At 42.4% G+C, this 24,690-nt stretch overlaps 1 protein-coding gene across 13 annotated transcripts in view; it reads left to right on the forward strand.

Annotated features, from left to right (window-relative positions):
- Window positions 1-24,690, forward strand: part of TNS3 (tensin 3) — a 418,803-nt gene that overhangs the window by 381,764 nt on the left and 12,349 nt on the right. For all 13 annotated transcript variants that reach the window (XM_078851678.1, XM_078851681.1, XM_073332748.2 and 10 more), the window contains 6 exons: window positions 9,111-9,282; window positions 11,746-12,392; window positions 13,096-13,182; window positions 17,107-17,238; window positions 20,906-21,001; window positions 23,407-23,484. In XM_078851678.1, the coding sequence (XP_078707804.1) occupies window positions 9,111-9,282; window positions 11,746-12,392; window positions 13,096-13,182; window positions 17,107-17,238; window positions 20,906-21,001; window positions 23,407-23,484 (1,212 nt within the window). The remainder of the gene's footprint in view (window positions 1-9,110; window positions 9,283-11,745; window positions 12,393-13,095; window positions 13,183-17,106; window positions 17,239-20,905; window positions 21,002-23,406; window positions 23,485-24,690) is intronic.

The raw sequence follows: 24,690 nt of genomic DNA on the forward strand, positions 1-24,690 counted from the left end.
CTGTTGCAAGATGCTCTGGGGCCAAAATTGGGGTATGTGTTCCATCTATCACCCCGCTGCAGTTAGGGAATCCCATTGTCTCAAAGCCATCAATTATTTCTTGCACATTACTGAAAGTCACAGTCCTTTGTAAGAGGAGGCAATTAATGGCCCTACATACTTGCATCACTGTGGCCCTCACAGTGGACTTTCCAACTCCAAACTGATTTGCAACTGACTGGTAGCAGTCTGGAGTTGCCAGCTTCCACACAGCGATCTCCACTCACTTTTCAACAGTGAGGGCAGCTCTCATTTTGCTGTCCTTGCACAGCAGTGCTGGGGAGAGCTCCGCACACAGTTCCAAAAAGGTGGATTTGCGCATCTGAAAGTTCTGTAGCTACATCCCATACATGTATCACAATGCAATCCCACCACTCAGTGCTTGTTTCCTGAGCTCAGTACCGAGGATCTTCCATGTGCAGCTGTTCGGTGAATGCCAGCATCAATCTTGAATTGTTTGTTTCTGTGGCAGACAGCAGGGCAGGCACCACTGATTCATTCTCTGTTTCACAGCTTATGAAATACTGCAGGACCAGCCATATTGTGTTCATAAGTCTCATCACCAGACTGGTCAGCAGTTCAGGAGCAGTGCTTTCAGGCAGAGATGAAGGGCGCATAGTTTACAAGGGCTGTTGAAAACAGCATGAAACAAAGTCAGAAGCCCATGGAATGATGAGATGGAAAGAACTGCATAATGGGATGGCAAGCGCACCCCCATGATGCACCACGATCCATTTCCAGAGCTCCCAGCGGCAGAGGGTGGCAAGTTGCACAGTGGGATGGCTACCCACAATGCAGCGCATGCTCTCAATGCAAGAGCAACGACTGTGGATGCTTTCCGCCGAGACAAGGAGCGTTGGTGTGGTCATGCACAACTGATGTCATTAAAATGTCTTATGATTGTTAACGTAACTTAAGTGAACTTAACTCTGTAGTGTAGACATGGCCTAAGTCTGGTTCACTTCCATCCATTATTCCCCCTCAGAATTTATGGGATTTGGCTGGAGGGATTTCTCATGGATTCAGAGGAAGAGGTAGCATGCTGCAGAGCCACAGTTTCCTCCCCACATCTCTCTGTAAAACTATCCTTCCACAACCTGGAATAAATTACATTAGGCAATCAATAAAGTTGTCAATTTAGAAATACTGGCCCCTAGTTTAATCCTCAAAGTTTGATTTGTTTTTAAAAAAAAAAAAAAAAAGCGCGAGTGAGAGTTCAAATCTTCCTATGAATTAGTAATGTTTACATGATATTTTTTGGGTAAGCAAAACTAGATCTTATACTGAACTTCATGACATTTCTCTGTTTGTTTTCGGTGTCTTAGGCGAGTGATATGTGAACAGTAAGCAAAGAGATAGTTACATTTGTAGAGCATTTTACTCGTGAACACAAAGAAACCATTTGTTTGGGCGGGGGAGTGTTTTGGGTTGATCTTGTCGACCTCTGATTTATTTTATTTTTTTTTTCAAATTTTTTAAATAATAAAGTCAGATAAAAGGCTAATCTTTCATTTTTGCTGCTCTCATGATTTGAAGTATAAAATATCCGGCTGCCATTGTCATAAAATCTGACTTGTGTTTACGAGGTTATTGGGTGCTTGTTTTTTCTGCTAGGAATAAATAGTGTGATAAATTTACATACCTCATCCTAGCTGCTTCTTTCACAGACTTACACACAGTAGGCCAAATACTGAGATGTTTACTCACTTGAATTTTATTCAGACAGTGGCAGCTTCACTGGGAGCCTAGCTTGAGAGAAAACTGAGCTAAGGATCTCAGGACTTGACCATCTAAAGGTTCCTGTTTGGTTAGCATCCTGCCTGGTGATTGTTTATAAGGCTTTCAGAAAACATTCAAAAACCAAAATCTCTGGAAAGGTAAAGAATAGGGAACAATTAACTTTATTGTTGGGGACAAGGAGCAGGAAAATGCAGGAGTGTTCAGGTTCACCCATGTCTTTGTTTTAACCACTGACCACACTGAGTAAATTAGCTGGTGTACTCTGTAGGAGAGGCATTTTGCTCAGATGCTCTTCTGTGTTTATGACATTTCCAAATAATGCATGAAAGCTGACTGACAACAGCGCTTTAGTCAGTCGGGGGCTGTTTAGTCCTGAATGAAAGGTGGAAGCCACTTAAATGGGAAAGGGTGACTCTTGAGCAACACGTTATGCTGGAGAGGCTATAAAGCCATTCCCTGACAGCTGAAATTTTGAAAGAAAAGACCGTATGCATCTTTTCTTAGAGCTGATTTGTCACTGTTTTCCATGCTATAAATATAGAAGAGACCAAAGTCAATGAGGCTTACATCAGAGATGAATTTGGCACACTACCTCTTGTTGGGAAATGAAGCCAGACCACAGGTGGTGTAAATTAGCAAAGCTAATTACACCAGCTGAGGATCTGACCCCTGAATCTGGCACAAACAAGAAACACTTGCAGCATAGTCCGGTATGTTCTGATATTTGACATTCTGATGTTTGGCAGACAGGAAAGAAGATAGCAAAATAGGAAATGGCTCCAACAGAAGAACTTCAGAATAATAGTATCTGGTAATCTGCTGCCTTGTGAATGAGACAGCCTGTCTCTTTTAAGTGGATCTCCCTCTACCCACACACCTTTTCCACCCTATTTCCATTCATGCTACAGTCTTAATTCTGGTATTCCCTGTGAGCTTTCTATGGGTTGCTAAGGAGCTGTTTAACTTCACAAAAAAACCAAGTCTTGCCAATTTTGTTTTTAGCACTGTATCAGCTTTCAGAAGAACTCTGTTATGGGAATGCGAAATCCTCTTGTCATTAATTCATTGTTTCTGCTGTTACGCTTTACAGTGCAGCACAAGCTGGGTGAAGCAGAAATGTTAAATATAGGGCTGCCACTACACAGACACTCAGACCTGATGTATACTACAGAGTTAGGGTGATGTGAGGCAGCTTACATTGACCTAATTATGTCCGTGTCTGCACTACATCCTTGCTCCGAACCGGGCTGCCACCAGAGGTCCCGGCTCCGAGTCGGGCTGCTGCCCAGGCTCCCCACTCCCTGCTGGGAGCCCTGATGCCCCTTGGGCTCCAGACTCTCTGTTCTCCCCTGGGAGCCCAGCTGTACTGAGGCTATTCCCTCACCACCAGGAGCCCGGGAGGCTGCTGGGCTTCCAGCGGGGAGCTGAGAGCCTGCGGGGAAGCCGTGCTCCTGGTGGAGAGCCAAAACCCCGGGGGCGGGGGCAGCCATGCTCCCAGTGTGGAGCTGAGAGCCATGCGGGGCAGCTGAGTTCCCAGCAGGGAGCTGCAGGTGGAGCTGAGAGCCCCCCCTGCCTTAAGTTGGTGGAAGGACTCCTCGTGAGTATACACCCCACCAACAGAACGAGGGTAGTACTGACAAACTGCCACAGTAATGGCTCTTAAGTCAAACTAACATAGGTCATCTTAAGTTTGTAGTGTAGACATGCCCTCAGACAATATTACAGATTTGTTTTCTGCTCACTTCATCCAATCCGCTTGCCAATTTGCCACTTCCTAGATCTTCTCCTACTCTTATCTCCATGCTATGCACACCCAGCACTTGGAATCTTCCTCCTGTCTCACCTCCAAACATTTCCTTAAAGCACACAGTTTCTAAATGGCCTGCAAAAGCTAGCCTTTCCCTTCACTGAGGCATTAGCAAAATAGATGCTAGACAGTTCAGTTCCATACCATATGGAACTGAAATGATGCATGATGAACTTCACTATCCAAACACGTTCCTTCTTTTCCCTTTCCCCCAGTCGTTAGCAGTATCTTGTCTAGGTAGGCGTTTGTCTTTCAATGAGATCCATTCAAGCATATCTGCCTCCTCTCTCCTGCTATTCCTCTTCTCTTGGTGCAGCCAGCTCCTTCTCATTTCTCTGGTGTAAGCACATCTCCTTCCTTCCCCAGTAGAGTTTAAGGCTTAGAAGGGACCATTTTGATGATCTGGTTGGGCCTCTTGTGTAAAAGAGGTTTGAGAACCTCACCCACTAATCTCTGCATCAAACTTTTGTGTGAGCTGTGCCATATCTTTTAGACAGACATTCAGTCGTGATTTAAAGACTTGCAGTGGTGGAGAATCCACCACATCCCTAGGTAAGTTGTTTCATTGGTTAATTTCAAACAGCAAATGGAGCTAATGTGCCCTGGCACTCCTGAATCCCTGCTATACCTTTCCTCCTCTATATGGCATATTAAAAATAATTGGTAAGTATCACATATCAACACTTCAGCCCTGTCAAAGACTCCCACAAGAAGTTCAGACAATCCTTTGAAGTAATTTGTTGAATGAAGAATAAAAATAGATCTTGGACATGGAATGTGACCATCTGTAACCTTTTGGTCTCCTGGGTAAAGAAAAGTTGTGTCAGCAGAGAGATAGGAAACGCTGTCATAGAAATTCCTGAAATTCCCAGGTGTGGGAGGGAGACTTGAAACATACCATCTTCAAGTAATCTCCCCTGCCTTCTTTCTCCTTCCATGATTATCTCCACATGGCAGTTGTTGTGCTCAGCACATTGGCAGTGCCATTTGGGAGCTGGAGCCATCTGGAAAGCAAGCTGCAAAATGATCTGAAGTCTGTGTGCTGAACACAGAGGAGTATTGTGCTTCTTTTTCAGACAGATTTCAAAGGGAAGAAGAAAGTCTGAGAATACTTCTCCAGTAACAGGAGGAGTATTGGAAGAAAGAAAAATATCAGCTCATGGAATGTGGCCTTTGTGCTTGGGAAGGGGAGTGTATTTTTTTTTTTTTAAAGGAACACAAATGTCCAAAAAAAGAAATGACTTTTACAGGGTACAGGATCTGATCCAACCTAGCTCTTCTGGTACACTCTTTATGTCCTAAATTTATTCTTTGTGCATGAGGGTTTGGCAGGAAATCTATCTAAAAGAATGGATTCATCAGATTGAATGTGAGTAGTGGAAGAATAGAGCTACAGAACACATTTCCATGTGCCTTCAAAATGAAGCTATTGATACAGGGATATTCTGGGTAAATATCCTCTGACATGGTTTCCTGTGACTCTTTTATAAGGCTGTATTTCTGTACCATTACCTGATTGGATGGATGAAGGACAGATCAAGAAATGGACTGGACTGCCAAAACTTGCAAAGTATCATACAGGGCTTTCTGTCCCTGTACAGTCCTTTAAAGCTGGAGATAGTTTCATTGCTTTGGGTTGTAACCAACTCCCAGGATTCTTTAGTGCGATATATCTCCCATCCATTCAGCCTTTAGGCTGCACCAGGGACATTTAGGCCCTCAGCCAGCCCAAGTTCAGGGAAACAGAAAGCTGGCATGGCTTAGAGCCCTTTTCCCCACCACTCACCTGAGTTGTCTGCGCAGCTGAGGATCTGGCCTAACTTTTTCAGTCACAAGAGGCCAGATTCTGCACCCATATTCATACTGAGTAGTACTGAAATGGACTATTCAAAGAGTTAAAGCATAAGGAAGGGTGGCAGAATCTGGCTGGGTTTTTTCTTTCCCCTGTCATTGTGGGACCATGTCCTCCAAAAGCTGGAGTAGTGACAGCCCTGCTATTCAAATGCTGCTAGGATCACCACATCTTTTCAACTGGTCACTGGGTTGGGTTGAGTCACTGTAGATTGTTTAACAGAGATAGATTTATAAGCAGTGCTGTTGTAGATTGAATGGTTTCAGTTTGAAGTATGGTTCTGCTCTGAAAAGTGACTGTGAAACACAGCACCTTCTTACACAGTAGATCTCCCTATGTGGATTCAGAGTCATCCACTTAAACCTGTAACACAAAGAACCCTACTACTTTTTTAGTTTTGGTAGCATTGCAGGGGCAATGTAGCTATGGGTAAGTGTGCTGAATTCTATTCTGGCTCGCAAAGCAGCACAATTCTTATCTAAGTTCTAATTGTAAAGGTTTTGCTTATGGGTGATATATAATAGTTTGGCTCTCAGATCCCAGGATGAGTTTGCAGGACTGGTAATTATGAAAACCATCTCTTTACTTGTAAGATGTGCAGATTTGACCTGGAGACATTGAGACACAATACATATGATTCAATTTTTCAGTGTCATTTTTCTAAGCAGAACTGCACTTTAACTTGTCACTGTGCTAAAAGATATAGATTCAGCAGGTGCACTTGATTAGAAGCACCAATGTGTTGGGGTGAACAGATGCTATCATGATGTATCCCCAGGAGTATGGGAATCCACAGAATCTACAATACTGTATAGATGTGGGGTTCCTTGTGTTAAAAGGGTTAACAGCTGGTGCTGTGAGTGTAGACACCAAATCAGACAATAGTGGACACAGCCAGGATACTCAGCAGGCTTGTTTTTAATTGAATTATAAACAAAGCTGCTTTCATGGGAAGTGCTTAGTTTGCTACATTGGTATGGGGCAGGAGGGTAGTTGAACAGAGACCTCACTTTAGTCTTTGCTGGCGAGAGGGCCTGGTTTTCTACTGCCTTATGCCCGTGCCAAGTGGTTGTAAAATGCTACTTACATCAGGATAACGGTGCTTTACACCCACCAGTATGTCCTCGCTTTGTACAGGTGCAAATGACGGCTGAAACAGCAGAGCATCAAGCCCCAATTCATCTCTTTTAATAACACTGTTCTCAGAAAAAATAATGTTGTGTGTTTGTTGTTTGTAATTTGGATTGGCTCTTATGAACTTAACTGAGGTGCAGTAAGATGCTTTCAACTGTTTGTGAAGGGTAATGCCCCCTCCCACCAAAGATTCATTGTACCTAGCTAGTCCTTTTACAGTTAGAGAGCAAACCCAGAAGCAAGGTGAATCTTGTCAGAAATGCAAATAAATAATCATACTGGGTCAATCCTTGGCCTTGCTTCTGGTTTGTGAAGTTTGCATTAGCCCCAGACAGCTAGCTGTATATGCTGTCTGAAAAATGATCCCAGGGCAGATCACCCCAGAGTTCAGGGAGGACCCACAGGATCTATGCAGCAATGAGGTATGGCAAGAAGAGGAGAAATTATGTAAATAGGCTCCCCGGCCCTGAGTAGCTCTCCACCCTGCATGACAAGTACCCTCATAGAGTATTTGCCTTGTGGCAGCCCTGTACAGCCTACAACAGCCTGGGGGAGGGAAGGTGGGTAGCCTCCTAGGTCTAGATTAGACATTAAAGGTGTGATGTTAAGCTCTAGCTCAAACTAATTAACACCTTCTAAATCTCTAATCAAGAAAAAGAAATTGTACTTTGGCATGCGTGAAAGGGCTCAATTCCTTAGGCTTTAACATCACACCTAAAACCTAGTTTAGAGAAGCCCCACATTGATTTTGGCTGAAGTCAGCAGTTGAGGGTTGGTCCTGTGGTATTTTGATACTGCGAGCCTGATTTCGACTACATTTACACCAGTGTGAGACTAGAATCCGGCCCTGCAACTCTACAGTAGACACACATTCAGATTCTCCAGAGTCTCTCTTTAAAATAAGTCCTTTCTACAGTATTTCTTAGTTTACTTTGTAGGTCTGGGATAGTAGCACGAAGTTGATTTTTTTTTTCTAATTCTTCCCTCTGAAAGTTAGATTTGTGATGGTTGACATATTATAACTCCCTACAGTATGTGTGCTATGTAAGGAATTTGAATACTCTTCAGACTAAGCATTGATTTGCCAATGATGTTATCTCGTGTATTTGTCTCAAAGTACCTCACTCACTCCCTCTTCAAACTATGTAACTGCCTTGCCCTCCTGTGAAGTGTAAAGGAAGGCTTCACTTTAGACTTGTTCTCCAATACAGCTCACTGTTCACAGAATCAGAAATGTTAGATATGGAAAAGACATTTTAGCTATTCCCCAGTGGCAGTGCCGGGTGGTCCCCTACAATCTGCTTTCTTATGCTTTGTTCAGTCTTCTTTTAAGTGTCTTAACTCAAGGGATAGTAATTACATCACTTTTCCATTGTAGTCACCTTATTTAGGTTCCAGTCCCGCAAACACTGAGGTCAATGGAACTATTCATGTGCACAAAGTTATTCAAATGTTAAGTGTTTGCAGGATCAGAGTGCAAGGCCTTATCTAGAAGAGAGAATTGTACAGATTGAACTACGTGCTTGTTTATACACAGTTTTTGTACTGCTTTAAATGATAATGGTTTGCAACTGACATAGTTAAAGCAGTAGAGCCCCCTAGCATTATACACAGTTATACCAGTATAGCTTATTCCTCTAAGGGAAGAGGAATAAACTGTACCAGTTGAAAGCACTTGTATACCAGTTTAACCACATCCGCATACTGATTTTAACTATTTCAGTATCAAATCACCCCCCTAACCGATATATTTAAAAGCAGGACAAAAATGATGTAGACCAGACCTAAATTGGTTTCGGAACTGATTTTGGGGTTGCGGAGAGGTTTGCGCTCACCTGCCTAAACTAGTCCAATCAAGAGGGTTGCAAATTTGCTTGTGTGCATGTCTCATGACTAAGGTCACACCTGAAGTCTGCAGCAGCACCAGCAACTAAGCCCATATCAACCCAGTCCCACTTGAGTGTCTTTTAATCCCAATTGTGTCCTTTCTATTTCCATCTGAACAAATGAACAGCAAGGAGAATGATCAGTGCCTAAAATGCCAATGTGAAAGGAAGCTTAGATATTCAATGAGTGAAGGAATGGAGAAAGGATATTGTACATGCTGAATTTAAGTGAAACTTGCTTACAGATCTCCCTGTCCTCTGTCTTACATCTACCAAGCGGTGAGGAATGTGGGAAAGAATTTTAAATATTCAATTTTATCTCTTCACATCTTAAGAATTAGAGGACATACCCTGGAGAGTTAATCAATCAACTTCAGTAGTGAAGTTCTGTGCCCTCCGCCCTCTCTCTCATTTGTTCATTTGCTAGAAATTTACAACGTTCAATGCAGTGTTGTACCTTTTAAATTTCATTAAATCAGATCAACTTTTAAATAAATGTAATAAAGTCTATTGTATGTTTCATGTTAAAAGAAGGGGCTAAGGGAACAGTAAATCCGTATGTTGTTTTGCAATTTTTTAATGAAATCTGCACCTGAGATATCAGAGAATTTGAGTTTCTAAAATATTTTTTGTTTCATTTCGTTTACTACAGAATCTCGAAGTTACATGGAAGGCCTTAACCACTCGGTTGTGATGACTGACAGCACCATGGGCACCAATCCCGCTTTGCTGAGGACTGACATGCAGACAGCTCCTTCGTGTCAGCGGCCTTTTGTATCTGCGTGCGCCATTTCCAGAAACAGCTCCATCCCAACCGGAGAAAGGTGGGAACTTGCCAGGGCTTTTCTTCTACCTAGAAGTTTGGGGTTCTTACAAAATCAGTCTCCATCTGTGTCATTAGGCCTATGTCCACACTGCAGAATGACAATGTTAGCACATTGAGACTTCAGGCCAGCCAATTTGGATAAATAACTGCCACATTTGAGCAAGAGGTTTTTGGGGATGGATGTGACTCAGGTTAGGGGGAACACTTGAATAAGAACTCAATTCAACTTCACAGTGAACATAAGTCCTTGGACAGTAAATACCTGATTTTCAGAAATGCTGAGCATGTTCTTTGGTATATTACGTGCATGTATTGAAGGGGGGCTGTATGGCTTTTAAAAATTTTAGAAGTAATTATAGAGGTTGTTGATCTGCCTGAGAAAAACTTTTAGGTGTCAAAATACATAGAGATCCAAATCTCTTTTAATTCACTGCTTTGCTATATGTCAGTGCAAGTTCGTACATACTCATCAGAGTGCTAACAGCTCCCGATATTTTTACTGAAAGCCATTTGGGGAAAATCCCATCACATTTCATATTGAAAACATATTGGTGCAGAACAAATAAACACTGTTTACAATGTGTATCATTCTATCATTTTAGCAAATATATTTCTAATAAATAAGACATTTGGTGAAAACATTTTTCAGAGAGACAGGGCAAAAACGATGGTCAACAATTGATTTAATTTTCAACTGCCCAGTTGCCTCAGAAATTTTATTATCTTTAATTATTTGTTTTGTGGTACCATCCAAGGCCCAAATCAAGGAGCAGGGTGTCATTGTGGTAGGCATAGTATAAGGACATAAAAGAGCTGATCCCTGTCCCAAAGAGCATAGAATTTAAATATAAAATGAGAGAGAGCAGGTGGATACAACAAGCACACGGGGAGAAGCTACAGGGTAACAGTGAGAAGATTATGAACAGCCCCAATAGCAGAGGTCACAGCACTCCAGCTGCCTAGCCATCCCAAATAGGGCTTCCTGTTCCCAGACTCCTAGGTGGATAGCTACTGTCTTCACCCAGGACCCCATCCCTGCACTGTTTGATTATTATTGATCTCACCTCCCACATCTCTGGGTGTGTCTAATTACCATCTCTATTCATGGTTAATTGGCGTCTTTTTCACAGTAGTTTTCAGAACTGCCCTTCTGTTAGCTGATGTTAGCTGGCTGAAGTGTCAAGCTCTTCATAAGCATCCTGATGCCTTTGGTTTCTTTTCCCTTCTTCTGGTTTCCTTTAAAACTAGTGCTTAGAGAGAGGATATTTCCAGCCTGAGAAACTGTGAATCATATTTACAAATCCCCAATAACATATCTTAGAACTGCAGTCTGAAAAGATGTGACTTGTCATTATAAATAACCATGAATTGCAAATAGAGAGTTAAGACCTCAGCATCAGGCACTGCCAATACTGCTAATATGAAATCATTAAAAAATCAAAGTGTAAGTCCCTCATTTTAAAGTTTATCTTGAAACTTTGTTCCTTTCTTTTTAATACTTCTCATTTCTTTTCAAAGTACCCTTACCTTTTCAACTTTTTTATTTTGTCTTCATTTCTTCATTTTCCTTTCCTGTGTTATTGTGCAGTTTCTGTGGCATGCACAGATCTGGCATCCATTTCCACAGTGCCCTTTCAACTAAATCCCTTCTCTGTGTTTTTAAGTTCTTAACTCAATTTTTCTCCCTTCATTTATACAGTGCGGGCTTGTTCTCCCTTGCCAACCTAGCCCCGCCCAAACCCCCCCTCTCTATAACAAGTACTTGCTAATATATTTTTCAGCCATAGCTTCAGTGCAGTAGACTTTTAGAAGTGTGTGTGTTTGGTGGTGGGGAATAAACTGTCTTTGCCTTTCCAAACTCTTGTCATGGAGAGATGATGTGTCCAGGGGGTGGTGTTTCTGCACACTGATAAGTACAATTATTCAGAAATGGAACAGTCCTTTGTTTAATGTTCAAACCTCTAGTTTCATAGGTGAAGCAAAACCTTGGAAAAAGTGTCTGTGGTGTTGCATGCTGCCTTCTGTGTTCTGCACTATTTTCTTTGCCCTTCTTATATGCACTTACATTTCCCAATGGACCTTACTCCCCTCTTTTGTAATATGAATGATCTTACGGTTAAGACACAGTCCTGGGAGTCAAGAGTCTTGAATACTATTCCTGGCTCTGTCACTGATTTATTTTGTGACCTTGGGCAAGTCTCTGAACTGTTGGTGTCTCAGTTCCCCTGTCTGGCAAATGAGGATAATCATGCAAACCTTACATGGTCTCAATTAATTAAAGTGTCTTGAGAATACATGCGTGGAGAGTGCTATAGAAGTGTCAGGTTTTGTTGTCTTGGTGAAGATTATTATTTACTGCTGTTAAAGATTATTGCTAAAGACTGGAATAAAGGCATTGTGCAATGAAATGTTTTCAAGACATATGGGAATGATTTGGTTGTGACATTTTCTTTTTGAACAGTCCTTCTGCAACTGAATGCCACTGGCTAGAAAGCAACACTAAGTCCACCCCTTCACCCCAGCTGTCAGTGCTGGGGAACAGCAGGCCTACAGGAAATTACCTTGTGTCCTCAGAATTTTCAAGCCCCATTCAGGACGGCTCGCTCTTGTCCCATTTCCAATCCCCAGGATTGCAAATAATCTCTTTGAACAGCCGAGAGGATTCATCCTTAGACCAGCAACAAGAGCCTGCTGCCCATCCCAGTGCCCGGGCCTACCTGAACTATGGTGGGACCAGCGTTAGCAGTAGCCCACCACTGGAGGAGAAACAACCTGTTTTCATGGCCAATACTAGCAGCTCTCCCAAAACTATGAGCTCGCCACTGGCAAGTACAGCGGACAATGGCTTTTTGGCCCACAACTTGCTTACAGTGGCCTCTGGACACAAAAGCCAGAGCAGCACAATTCAACAGCACCATGGAATGAACCTGCACCCACAGCCACCTCTTCCAGAGAAGAAGAGGACTTCTGAGGGAGACCGTTCTTTTGGCTCCATCTCTCCTTCTTCAAGTGGCTTCTCCAGCCCTCATAGCGGGAGCACAATCAGCATCCCATTCCCAAATGTCCTTCCGGACTTTTCAAAAGTTTTAAGCACTTCCCCTTTATCAGGTAGGTTTTATGCCAGGATGTATTTATAGTTAAACTGACACCTTTTATATGAGCGTGTGAGTAGGGTGGGATGTTAGATACTTTATAAAATAGTGGATGTTGAATAGCGAATGAAGTGACTGTTTGTAGTAAGAGGAGACACTTCACTTATTTTAGATGTATTGTTTCTAAAGACAAAACTCCAGAGTGCTTTCTCTGAGCCTTTTTGGATGTGTCAGTCAAATGCAGCCCTCTCTCTGCTGCCAGCCCACAAGTAAGTAGTGACTGGGCCAATTCCTCTTAATAATGGCTGGCTTTGTCCTGCATCCTTGCTAGGCTCATGGCAAGAATACTTCGAATGTGGCTGTTTGTCATCTGGTCTGTGTTCAGACGTAGCCAGGCCTTACTGAGGAACTAAATGTTTAATGTAGCTTTATAACTCTGAGTTTTCATATTTTATAGCTTGCGGGAAATGGAACTTTAATAGCACTAGTCAAAGTATCATGTGATGTATGTTTTATTTCTCAAAGCAGCTTCAAAACTCTCCCAGACTACTAGTTTAGTTGTGATGTTCCTCTCCCCCCACCTCCTCTGGTTGAACTCTGAATTCCTAAATTAATCAGCACCTCACTGTCCGAGGTGAGAGCTAACAGCAGGAAATGCCCTTTGCAGTTATGGTGTATATTGATTTTTTTTTTAATTTTCTTTTACCTTTATTTAACAGAAAACCCAACTGATAAACACGTGACCGTAAAATTTGTCCAAGATACATCCAAGTTCTGGTACAAGCCAGATATTTCAAGAGAACAAGGTATACCAAATATCATCTTCTGCAGGGTGTTCAGCTGCAGAAGGGCTGTTCAGGAGTGCTCTGTATAAATTTCTGGTGTCTGGGGTCTAGATTTCTTTACATACAAATGTAAAAATAATTCTGGCCTTAGCAATAGGCGGACTAGAGGCCCTTAGGCCAAGCACCCAGTTTAGTAGGAGGACTGGTTTTGTTAAATAACCCTTGAGAAAGTGACAAAGGACTTTGGATTTAATTTGAGCCAGATCCTCAGATCCTCTGGAATGACCCAAAGGGGACTTAATGGCAGTAGCTGAAGATTTTCCCTAGGGGAATTAGGGACTGGCATAGCCATCCCCTCCAGTCTTTTCCCGCTGGTACTGGGGAACTTTCCAGGGCATGCTGAAGGAACGCAGAGGGGAGGAAGGCACAATGTGCTCCGGTGATCCTGGCTCAAGGGATCATTATTCACCAGTACAAGTTATCCTAAGCCTGCTCTAACTTGCAGGCCAATTTGACTTCCAGGATTTGGAGAGGCAGGGCAAAAAGCTACCTATACTTATCATCTCCTCAGGTAACTGAGTGCTCATCTGGCATGGAGTCAGCCCTATGTTTTGTAAAGTGTACGTAAATTTAATGCTAACAGGTCAGAGAACCAAGTATAATACAGAGCAAGCTTCTCCCATGCAGATCTACCAAGACACCTCAGCCACTGCCCGCAACTGTTACAGCTGGTTTTTAAAGCTAGTTGTCAGTGGTTCCATACTTACTATGCTCGTTCCACAAGTTACAGTTCTTAGTGCCTTAACTGCATCTCTGCTTGTACAATGGGGATGGGAAATAGAAAGTATTCTTCATGGGTATCAGCAGGATAGGGACATCCCAAAAAAATGATAAACTACCCAGAATAAGAAACTTCTCTGAAAGTTGGCAGTCTGGAATTCTGCAACTCCTGTCCCAGGTGGCCTGTATTAATCCTACACCTCAACAAACTATAATCCTCCGGGGAGTATTTATATAAATATATATAATTTTTACATGCACATGTATTCCAGAAAAAACCTTCCACCTCACTTATGTCAGTCTGAGACATAAGAACGGCCATACTGGGTCAGACCAATGGTCCATTTAGCTCAGCAGCTTGTCTTCTGACAGTAGCCAGTGCCAGATGCTTCAGAGGGAATGAAAGAAACGGGCAATTATCAATTGATCCAACTCCTGTTGTCTGGTCCCAGCATCTGGCAGTCAGAGGCGTCACCTGAGTACACATAGATGCAGCATCCAGAGGATTATGATTTAGTGATGTTTAAGATTAATATAGGTTGCCTCAGACTGTTGCTACAGAATTTCAGGCTGCAGAATTTTGGAGAAGTTTATAATTCTAACAGTTTATTATTTATTTGGTTGTCCCTATGTTGTCGATCCCCAAGGAAAACTCCATTGCCATTTCACAGGCACACCCGGAGTTAAGGCAATATAATAATACATATATTACATTCTCTCTTTGCAGTAGCACTTACAATGTTCTATGTGCTTTACAAACAGCTGCTATATGAGAAGACAATCCCTGCATACATATAAGTAAATTGTAAAATTCAAATACTCTGAATCCTGCCTAATGGAATACGACAGCTCTGTGATGGACTCAGATCAGGTCTGCATGTCAGATAGCAAAGATGAGGCTGTTGGAACAGACATAATGTTTATAGTCAAAGTATAGTCTTCTTTGACTGGAAGGCCTTTAACATTGTCCCAATGAACCATAGCCAACATAGCCTTCAGCTACTGGCAAACTGTGAATTGCTGGATCTGTCTAATGCATACTTTCTCAGACTGTAAGGTTGTTTGCAGCGTCTTACAGTGCAGGTAAAAGCACAAGCACAGGGGAAAAGAAGGTAGTAAAAAACAGAAGATTTACACTTCGTGGGTGTAGGATTTACTGGTCCAGGGCCCATTAGTGAATTGAATGTTCAAAGGATGACTCTTGACTTGTTGAGCCCAAAGAGGAAAGGAATAAAACTAACAGGCTGCTGCTTGAACAAGTTAAAAATATGCTTCCCAACAGTTTAATATTCACTTTTGTCCATCCAATATAATCTCTCTTCCCCTTTTTAAAAATACTAACATTATGGGAGGTGTCGATGGTTTTTTTTCCCTTTGCCTGAGGGAGGAATCCTATGACCGATGTAGTTAGAAGGATTAGGCAAACACTCTCTTGAATTGCACAGTTTTGCATATTTACCACATTAGCCTCAACACATATTAGTGCAGTAATCTATTACTTTTCTCTCATCCCCACCCACCTCCATGTTTACATCTTTTATAGATGAGCAGTACAAAATTCATATCAACTTGCAAACTGCTGCATTTGCTTATTCATGCAGGAGTCTGAGTATTTATGTTTGCAGTTCCGTGATTTGCCTATGTTGTTATCCAGTGTGTGCAGGAAGTCACCAGTATTTATGCAATTTCTGTGATTTAACATTTGTTCCAACTTTGGAATATTTTATTGTGTTCACAAAAGGTAGAAGGACCTTGCCAGTGCATACAAGACATGATGCACAATGTAAAGACTCCAAAATCAGAATCAGGCTCTCCCTGGGTTTTCTTTGCGGCATTGCTGAGTATTAGACATGCAGGAGGCTGGCTGAAATTTAAGCAATGAGTGAAAAGAAACACAGTCTGAAAAGTAGTCTGAACTCTGCAAAGATATTAGGAGGAATCACACCATTCTGCACCCTGTTATATGACCCTGGACTTTGCCACAAAGTTATTCAAAGAAAAGTTAAGCCCATGGCTTCCTGACCTTGGGCTACAGAGCACTTTGATTCAAAGGCATGCAGCAACCTCTCTGGAAGCCAGTCTTGCTATGTATAATCCAACTCATAGTCCCCAGGCAGAGATCACAGAACAAAAAGTATTCCAATTCTTAGAATCTCAAAATGCAAGTATATGCCTACCTACACCTCCTTCCCTGCTTAAAATGAGAGAAGAGGGAGAGAATACCTTTCGTATACCTTGTAATGCCTTGGCACTGTGTGCCACTTGGCTGTTAGTGGATGATGACACATGTCTGTTTGTTGTGGGGGCTGTGTAGAAGAGAAAGCAGCATTTTCTTGTCATGCCAACTATTGTGGCCATACTCCCAGTTACACTTTTTAACAAGCAAACAGAATAGCTTCAGGAATCAACTTTTCCTCTTTGCCAAAAAGCACATGCATGCTGGGACAGAGCGTTGGAGAAGGAAAGTTCTGGCTCTTCTCTGATTGCAGGGAATTGTGAACATGTTCGTGTATGTTCATGCCAAATAGAGTGTTTGCCAATTTGCCAGCCTCTGTTTGCTGAGTTGTTCCCAAATTGGTCTCTCAAAGGCAGAAAGAGAAGATAGTTCTGTCTCTTAAAGGATGTTCTCCTGTAAAGCCTTTACCATTTTTGCAAATAGTATTAATAGTAACATACTCCATATCAGGGCTTGAAATCAGTGTTGCCAGCTTGAGACTATGCCCTCCCTCCCCCCACCCCACCCCAGGAAAAAAAAAAAGAGAGAGAGAGATGTGAGGTTTTGATTCTGCCTGGTCTCTACTACATAATGTTTGTCTGTCTCACATGGATATTATGGGGATTAGTTAATTAATGTGTGTACAGTGCTTTGAACTTGTAAAACAGTGTGGGTGAGATTGTGAGCCCTTTAAGCTACACATGTAGTACGGTACTATTCAGTATGAGCAAGGGGTTCACAATCTGGTGCTGTCTGAGCATTGAATAGATAGCAAAATCATATCCAGAGTTAGGATCCAAGGTTTTGATTCTGTTCTAAGGCAGTGAGGAGGGAGACAAAAGAACCTGGCATTCTTTACTAGTGCTTTAAATGAGGATTTGGAACAGTACCTTTGTGTTTATTACTTGGACTGAAACACTTTTCTCAATCTCTCTCTGAATCCTTTGCAGCCATTGCCATTCTGAAGGACAAGGAACCAGGGTCATTCATTGTTCGAGACAGCCATTCTTTCAGGGGAGCCTATGGCCTGGCAATGAAAGTTGCTACACCTCCTCCTTCAGTGCTGCAGTTAAACAAGAAAGGTATTGTATGTCTCCCATCTTTACTTTGTCACACAGAGTGTGCAAGACCTAACTACTATATAGAATTCAGAGAAATCCTCCTTTCTCCATAATTAAACATCAAGAGGTGCAATTCTGAGTCGATCAACTCAGAAGTCTCAATTTGGATTCCTTGCAGTGAGAATAAGAATCTCTCCCAGTGGGACTGTGGAACATGTTTGTGTCATGCTTGGTAGTTTCATACACAGGTTGGTAATTATATACACAGCTTGGATGTGCATGTACTATACAATATTGTCCTAACAGGAATCCAACACCAACTCACTAGCTGAGCCTCCTCAGTTATTAGAAGTCTGGTTTTGATCTAAGGCTCAGTGTCATGCCAAATACCACCATGCACAACTTTTGCCTTGATGGAAGAGGGAACTTTTTTGGCCTGGGAATTTGTTTTGAGACAACAGTATATCAGAAATAAATCTGAGAAAAATTAGCGTAGCTAAACAAGAAGCAGTGTGACAGATGTGTTCCCCCAGACTCCTGTGCCGTAACGTATAACTTATATCTGTCAGTCCTGAAGGGGAAAATGAAAAGAGCATATGGAACGCATTAGGCAGCATATGGAAACTCAGGAGGCAGTGTCTAAGACGTGTTCTTGGCTCTGATCGTGCCTACTGACCTTCTTGCTGCTACTTTTCTCTTTCCGAACCCTTTGTATACATTGGTAAATGTTGCCCAATGAGGTAAAGAACTGCAGAAAATTGGGTTGACTGAAAAATAGCAGCTGTTAATGTCTGTTTGGAGTGTTTCTGTCCTTTGTTCCTTCTTCCAATTATTTCAAGTGCACTTTTGGTCTGGAGCTTGGATTTCATTATTCCAGATTTAAAAGGAGAATAGGAACATAGGAATTGCCTCACTGGATCAGACCGAAGGCCAGTATAGTTCAATATCCTGCCTCTGATAATGCCAGTACCAGATGCTTCAGAGCAAGGTATAGAACCCTGGAATAGACAGATGTGGGATAATCTGTCCCCCACATTCATGCTGATCTGATCTTTAATAATTAGAGATTGGCACATATCCTGAAACATGATGTTTAATATACCTTCCAAAATTTTATCATTAATATGGTAACTCTGATAAACATATTTGAAAAATCCCTTTTAAAAAATCTTTCTAAATTCTTGGCCTCAACAGCTTTTTGTGGCAATGAGTCTAATTACATGATGGGTAAAAATTATTTCCTTTTTGTAAGTTTTGGATTTGCCACATTTTAATTTAAGTCAAAGTCGCCTTCTTCTTGTGTTTGAGCCAGGAAGAACAGTAGTTCCTGATCTACCTTCTTGATACTCTTCACTATTTTATTCACTTCCCTAACATCACCATCTAATCATCTTGTTGCTGAAAGAAACAATGCCAATCTTTTCAGTTTCTCTTCCTATTAATTTTTTCCAGGCCCTTGATTATTCTCATTACCCCTCTAATTCTGTAATATCTGTGAGATGGGGTAATCAGGACTGCACATAATGTTCCAGATGAGGCCGCACCGTTGATTTATATATCAACATTATAACATTCCCCATATTATTCTCTATTCCATTTCTTATGTATCCTAACATTTTGTTTGCTTTGTGACCACACTGAGCTGTACACTGAGTAGTGATCTTCATTGTCTACAATGACACCTAGATCCCTTTCTTGAGTTGATACAGTTACTTTAGAACCCTGTAAGCCATATGGAGTTTCCCTCCAATTTACACTACTTTATATTTATCGACATTGAACTCCATTTACCATCATGTTCCCTGTTCCCCTAGCTTGTTTAGGTTTCTCCAGAGTTCCTGAAAGTCCTCTCCAATCCTGACTTACCTAAATAACCTTGTGTCGTCTGAAAACTCACTCCTCCTCCCTTCCTAGATCTTTAATAAATATGTGAAACAATACAAGACTTAGTACAGAACCTTGAGGCACCCCCTGCTGTTAACCTTTTGCCTTGAGGAAAATTTACCATTTATTCCTCTTCTTTGTTTTCTATCACATAACAACAGCTTAACAGCCATATTGGTCTTGTCTGTGCTAGACAGTGAAGCTCCACTGGTGATCGCAAAACTGAGAACTCTAATGAAGGCTGGCTGTGGGTATTTTAACCGCCATGTTGTCTAACTTGAGCCTGAGAAGGCCGACATACATGGTAGTTCAAGTACCAGTGGCCACTGGCAACCTGTCTACCCTAGCTAAGTTGCTAACACTGGTTGAGCTGCACCAATGGTAGCAACTGTGGGAAACTTTAAAAAGCCTACTGTAGACAGAACCAATGGGTCTGTCTCCTGCTCTTACGTAAACTGAGTAAATCATGCTGTAAAAAGCAGGGAGATGGCCAGCAACTTCTGTACCACTTGCTCTAAGTTTCCCAGCCAGTCTGATTCCCACCAGACCTTCCCAGAGAGCAGAAATTTGTCTCCCCTGCATCACCTTTTCTTTTGGCATCGTGGCATCAGAAGGCACCCCAATTTTCTCTTGTAAGCAGTCCTTCAAGGGCCAACTTAGCACATTTTAGCTTGTGTAGTGTTTCTGCTATAGAAACCAGTTTACTCATTTATGCTGGCTTGAACATCGTCAATGAAATGTGGTCACCAGATGTCATGTGTCTCCTGGTCTGTGACTGATAAGATCAGAGACAAGGGGAATATCTGTAATCTTTTCGCGGATCTGTTATTGAGTTCATCTGTTATTGGGCCACTTTGCCCCATCACCATACAATGAGTGACCCTTTTGTTGCCGATGGGTGGCGCCAAATTTATATGTTCACTACTGCCAACCCCAAGCTTTGAAAAGTCATGAATCATGCCCCAAAATCATGAGTCTGGCTTAAAATTAATGAGATGTTTTAAGGGTAACTTTTGGGTATTTTTAATTTGCCTTCAGGATTTTTAGTATTTCGGTTACGCTCAAGTTACAGTTTCAAGCTTTTCTCTGCAACCGTTATAGAAACTTCCCTTTTCTAAATGAAAGCCAAGAATCTCATCTAATCTTGTCCCTATGAAGTGGGGTATTAATTAAAATATCAACTATCATGAGATTCATGATAAAATCATTAGAGTTGGCGCACTGTAAATCTTTTACTGTAATATTTTAAACTGAGTACAGACCAGGACTACTACTAGTTTTATATCTGTGTCAACGGGGTGTGTGTGTATGTTTTTGTTTTTCTCATTTTAACCCGGTTGCCAGCTCTTGTCATTAGTGAGTACATCAGAATTTCTGACCTTGTTTCTTCCATATTTCCTTTTCGTAGCTGCCATTGATTTTTTGTCTTGACTTGATTGCCAACCCCACCTATTTCTTCCCTTACTTTCAGGAGAAAAAGAAACAACCAGCTGTTTTCCTTGACCTACTGGTTCCTATAAAATGTTGGGACACATCCTGGAGGTTTTGGACATTGGTACCCATCTAGGTGTCAACCAGAGGCAGAATTGTTGCAGGCTGGGAGTGATTATCTGTCGATAACATGCTATACAGTGCCTGTTTCATTGCGGATGGTGACACAGCAGTAGAATAGCTAGTGCACGGTCTGAATGCTATGTTCTAGGAAGTTCTAAGGAAGGCAGCTATCATAAACACTTCCTAATTTGTGACCCCCCTCTCTTATTCACTGGCTTACTTCATGTGTTTGTTTTCTTTTTTTCTACAGTGGGGGATTTGTCAAATGAGCTTGTCAGGCATTTTCTGATTGAATGCACCCATAAGGGAGTGCGGTTGAAAGGATGCCCAAACGAGCCATATTTTGGTAAGTGCTGTACATCAACAGGACATGAAAAATGAGGATATTTTGCATACAGCCAGACTGCTTCATAACGTAGAATGGAACATGAGAGGAAATGTCACACAAAGATTGTGAGATGGTTTCTGCAGGAACCTATTTTAGTATTGTCATGATAATGGCCTTCTATATCAATCTATATGACCACATAGAAAAAAAGCACATTGTAGTAGAGGACATTCCAACTAGAGCATTGTAATGTGATGGAAGCACATCGCTTCTTGTTAGACTGCCCTAACAGGAATAGATGTACTAATTGCAGCTTCTCTTTGAAGTAAAGATGACCCCAAAGCAAACCAAAAAAAAGGCGGGGGGGGGGATTTAAACTTTGTCAGTTTGAGATGGGAGGTATTTCAAACCTGAGGTTTTAGTTCAGTCCTGCCTCTAACTTGAAGCATGTATCCAAGGTACTTGTATGGCCCACTGCCATAATATCTGAGCACCTCACAATCATTTAATTAATTTATCCTCACAACACCCCAATGAGATAGGTAAGTCCTGTCACCTCCATTTTAAAGATGGGGAACTGAGGCACAGAAAGACTAGTTTCTTTTTGACTTGCCATAGGACTTTGGTCCAATGTTCCCTCTAATTTTTTCCATCCATGTGCAGAATGAACTTTGTTATGAGCACCAATATCGAGGAGATGTGCGCCACCAGTAGAAACAAAAAACCTAGATATAATATATATTTTTTAAAAGTTACCATAGGGATAATTACTCCAGCCAGGATAAGTTAGGCATTTTAGAACTCACTGCTCAAATAATTAAATTTAAGCACAACAGAGAAATCAAATTATGAAATGCATAGACCAAAAAACTAAAATAGCAGCACTCTGAAAAAATAAAATTACAGAGAGTATATGTGCATTGCAAGAAGTAGCAAGAAGTAACAACAGTAACACAAGTATGTGTTGGGAGATGTGTGTGAAAGAGCCAGAGTGTGTGTGTGAGAGAAACAGAGTATGTGTGTGTGTGTGTGTGTGTGTGAGAGAGAGAGAGAGAGAAAGAGGCACAGGCACAGAGTGTGTATATGCTGGCTACTGGGGAAGTGTATGAGAGACCATGCGCTGTCTCTTCAAGCACAGCGGCACTCACCAGTCTGAAGGCTCGTTCAGACCGCAGCAGCCGCTAGCAGCTCCGTCTAACTCCCGAGTCCTATAGCTCCTCCCCAAGTAGCCAGGTCAGGCACTAGACTGATGATTTGGGGCCTGAATTGGGAGGAATCTTCCCTGCCTGAGCTGTGGAGTGGCGACATGTCTGTATAGCTATTTCACAGACTACTCTTGCTGCCCTTACAAGGTGCTATCCATAATGGAGATATTTCACAATGGGGATCCTCATGCCCATCTCCAAGTTCACCTGTGATGCCACCCCCCTTCTGCATCCAGCCATTCCCTGCCCTCCAGCAGCTACAAAGGACCCCTCTATGGCCATGCTCATTAGGGCTCAGATCTCTGAATTGTTGAGCAGCATCAACTCCCAGTGACATCAACAAGAAAGGAAGGTGCTCAGCAATTGTAAGATTGGGCCCTGGGCTCTGATTTTACAGCAGTTGTTGGTAGTCTATAGAAAATAATTTAAAATAAATCCATCTATAATTTTCTCCAGAACTGAAATATTGTTGGGTTATTCATGTTTTTCAGTGACTGGAATGAAAGGCACTAATAGACTGGCCAATCACCCCTCCAAATATAGAGTGTAAAATGTGCATTGACATTTTAAAGAGAACAGAGGGTCCAGATCCCTTAGGTGGAACTGAAAATCTCAGCCTTGCTATATAGTTACAGCAAATGGTGTCTCACAGCACTAATTAGAAGGAGACATGATTTAATGTGGGATATCATACAGATGGCCTCACCTGGGGAGGTGGTGAATTCATCTAGCTGTTCTTTTTTCCATAAAAACACAAACCAACTCGACTGCCTGGTGGTTAGAGCAGGGAACCAGAAGTTAGGACACTTGAGTTATTTTCCCAGCTTTTCCACAGCCTCACAGCATGACATTGGACAGATTGCTTAGCTTGTCTGTTCTTACTGCCTCTTATGGGTGTTGAGACTTAATATGTTAATAGTCGTAAAGCACATTATCATTGTCATCTTTCTCTTTAAAGTAAATTATTTAAGCAGATGAAGGGGGGGAGGGAACTGCAGTTCATGTAAAAGGAGTTAGACGCAATAAATTATGAGAAGATGGATCTTTTAAAAATTACCAAAAAAAGTAGTTGTTAAAGTGCCTTAGGAGCCAAGGGGGAAAAATGTTTTTAAGGGTTTTCTTGAGCCTGTAAATTATTGAAAAGCAAACATACCTCGTAAGCATTCTATTTGTGCACAAAAAGTAATCTTGCCTGTCTTGTTGTTCTTTTAACCACAGGGAGTTTGACAGCTTTGGTGTATCAACATTCCATTACTCCTCTGGCATTACCCTGCAAACTACTCATCCCAGACAGAGGTATGCTAGTCAAAATACAAAATAAAAGTGATACGCAACCAGGGATCCACTTCAAAATACCTATATCTGAAGGCAGGTGAACATGTCAGGGTAAAGTTCTGAACAAGAAAGCGTAGGAAAGAATGTCAGACAGTTGCCAAGCAGCTTTTGTCCAAGCTGCAGTTCGGAATTGATTAGTACTGTGCAGGGCCGGCTCTAAGATTTTTGCCGCCCCAAGCAAAAAAAATTTTTGGCCGCCCCCACTTTTTTTCCGTGCCTCCCCACCCTCGGCTCCGCCCCTTCCCAACCCCTTCCCCAAATCCCTGGCCCCGCCTCCTCCCCCGGGCGTGCCGCATTTCCTCCTCCCCGCCATTGCTTCCTGTGGCTCCCCCCGCCACAACTCCCCTCCCTAGCTCACCTCCGCTCTGCTCCCCTGAACACGCTGCTGCTCCGCTTCTCCCCCCTCCCTCTCAGGTGAGGGAGAGGCGGTGCATTCAGGGGAGGAGGCCAAGCAAGGGTGAGGGGGGAGCGCAGGAAGTAACGGGGGGGGGCACGCTGGGTGGGTTTGAGGAACCGCTCCCCCCCAGCTCGCCTCCGCTCCACCACCGCCGCCACCTCCCCGGAGCGCGCGGCCACCCGGCTTCTCCTCCCTCCCTCCCTCCCAGGCTTCCTACACGTGCAGCAAGCCTGGGAGGGAGCGGGGAGAAGCGGAGCAGTGGTGGCGCGCTCAGGGGAGGAGGCAGAGCTGGGGCGGCGAGGGGACATTTCTAGGGCCGGCGCCGGACTGCCGCCCCTAGAAATGTGCCACCCCAAGCACCTGCTTGTTTTTCTGGTGCCTAGAGCTGGCCCTGGTACTGTGATGCCCCAGTAATAAACATATATAACTCATGGTGATTAGCACTGCAATCCAATATTTAAAAAAAAAATTATTTTGCAGATTTGACATCACACCCAGGTATAGTTAGATTCAACTAGTCTTTACTCAAGCACAGGTAGCAAGAGTCCTCTAAGGGGGAAAAGTAGGATTTTAAAAAAGCAGGTACCCTTAGGGTGTGGTTGAGGAAAAGAAACAGCAGTTTATGCAGGTCTAAATATTGCAATAAATAAATATTAAAGAGCACATAGAGTATGGGACTATAATTCTATTTTGGGTTGTGGTGACTCCATAAATTTCTCTAGCACCATCAACAAAAAAGCTTCTGTGTATTTTTGGCCCATAATTCAGTT

Source organism: Lepidochelys kempii, chromosome 2, assembly GCF_965140285.1.
Source record: "Lepidochelys kempii isolate rLepKem1 chromosome 2, rLepKem1.hap1, whole genome shotgun sequence".
Taxonomy (NCBI): domain Eukaryota; kingdom Metazoa; phylum Chordata; order Testudines; family Cheloniidae; genus Lepidochelys; species Lepidochelys kempii.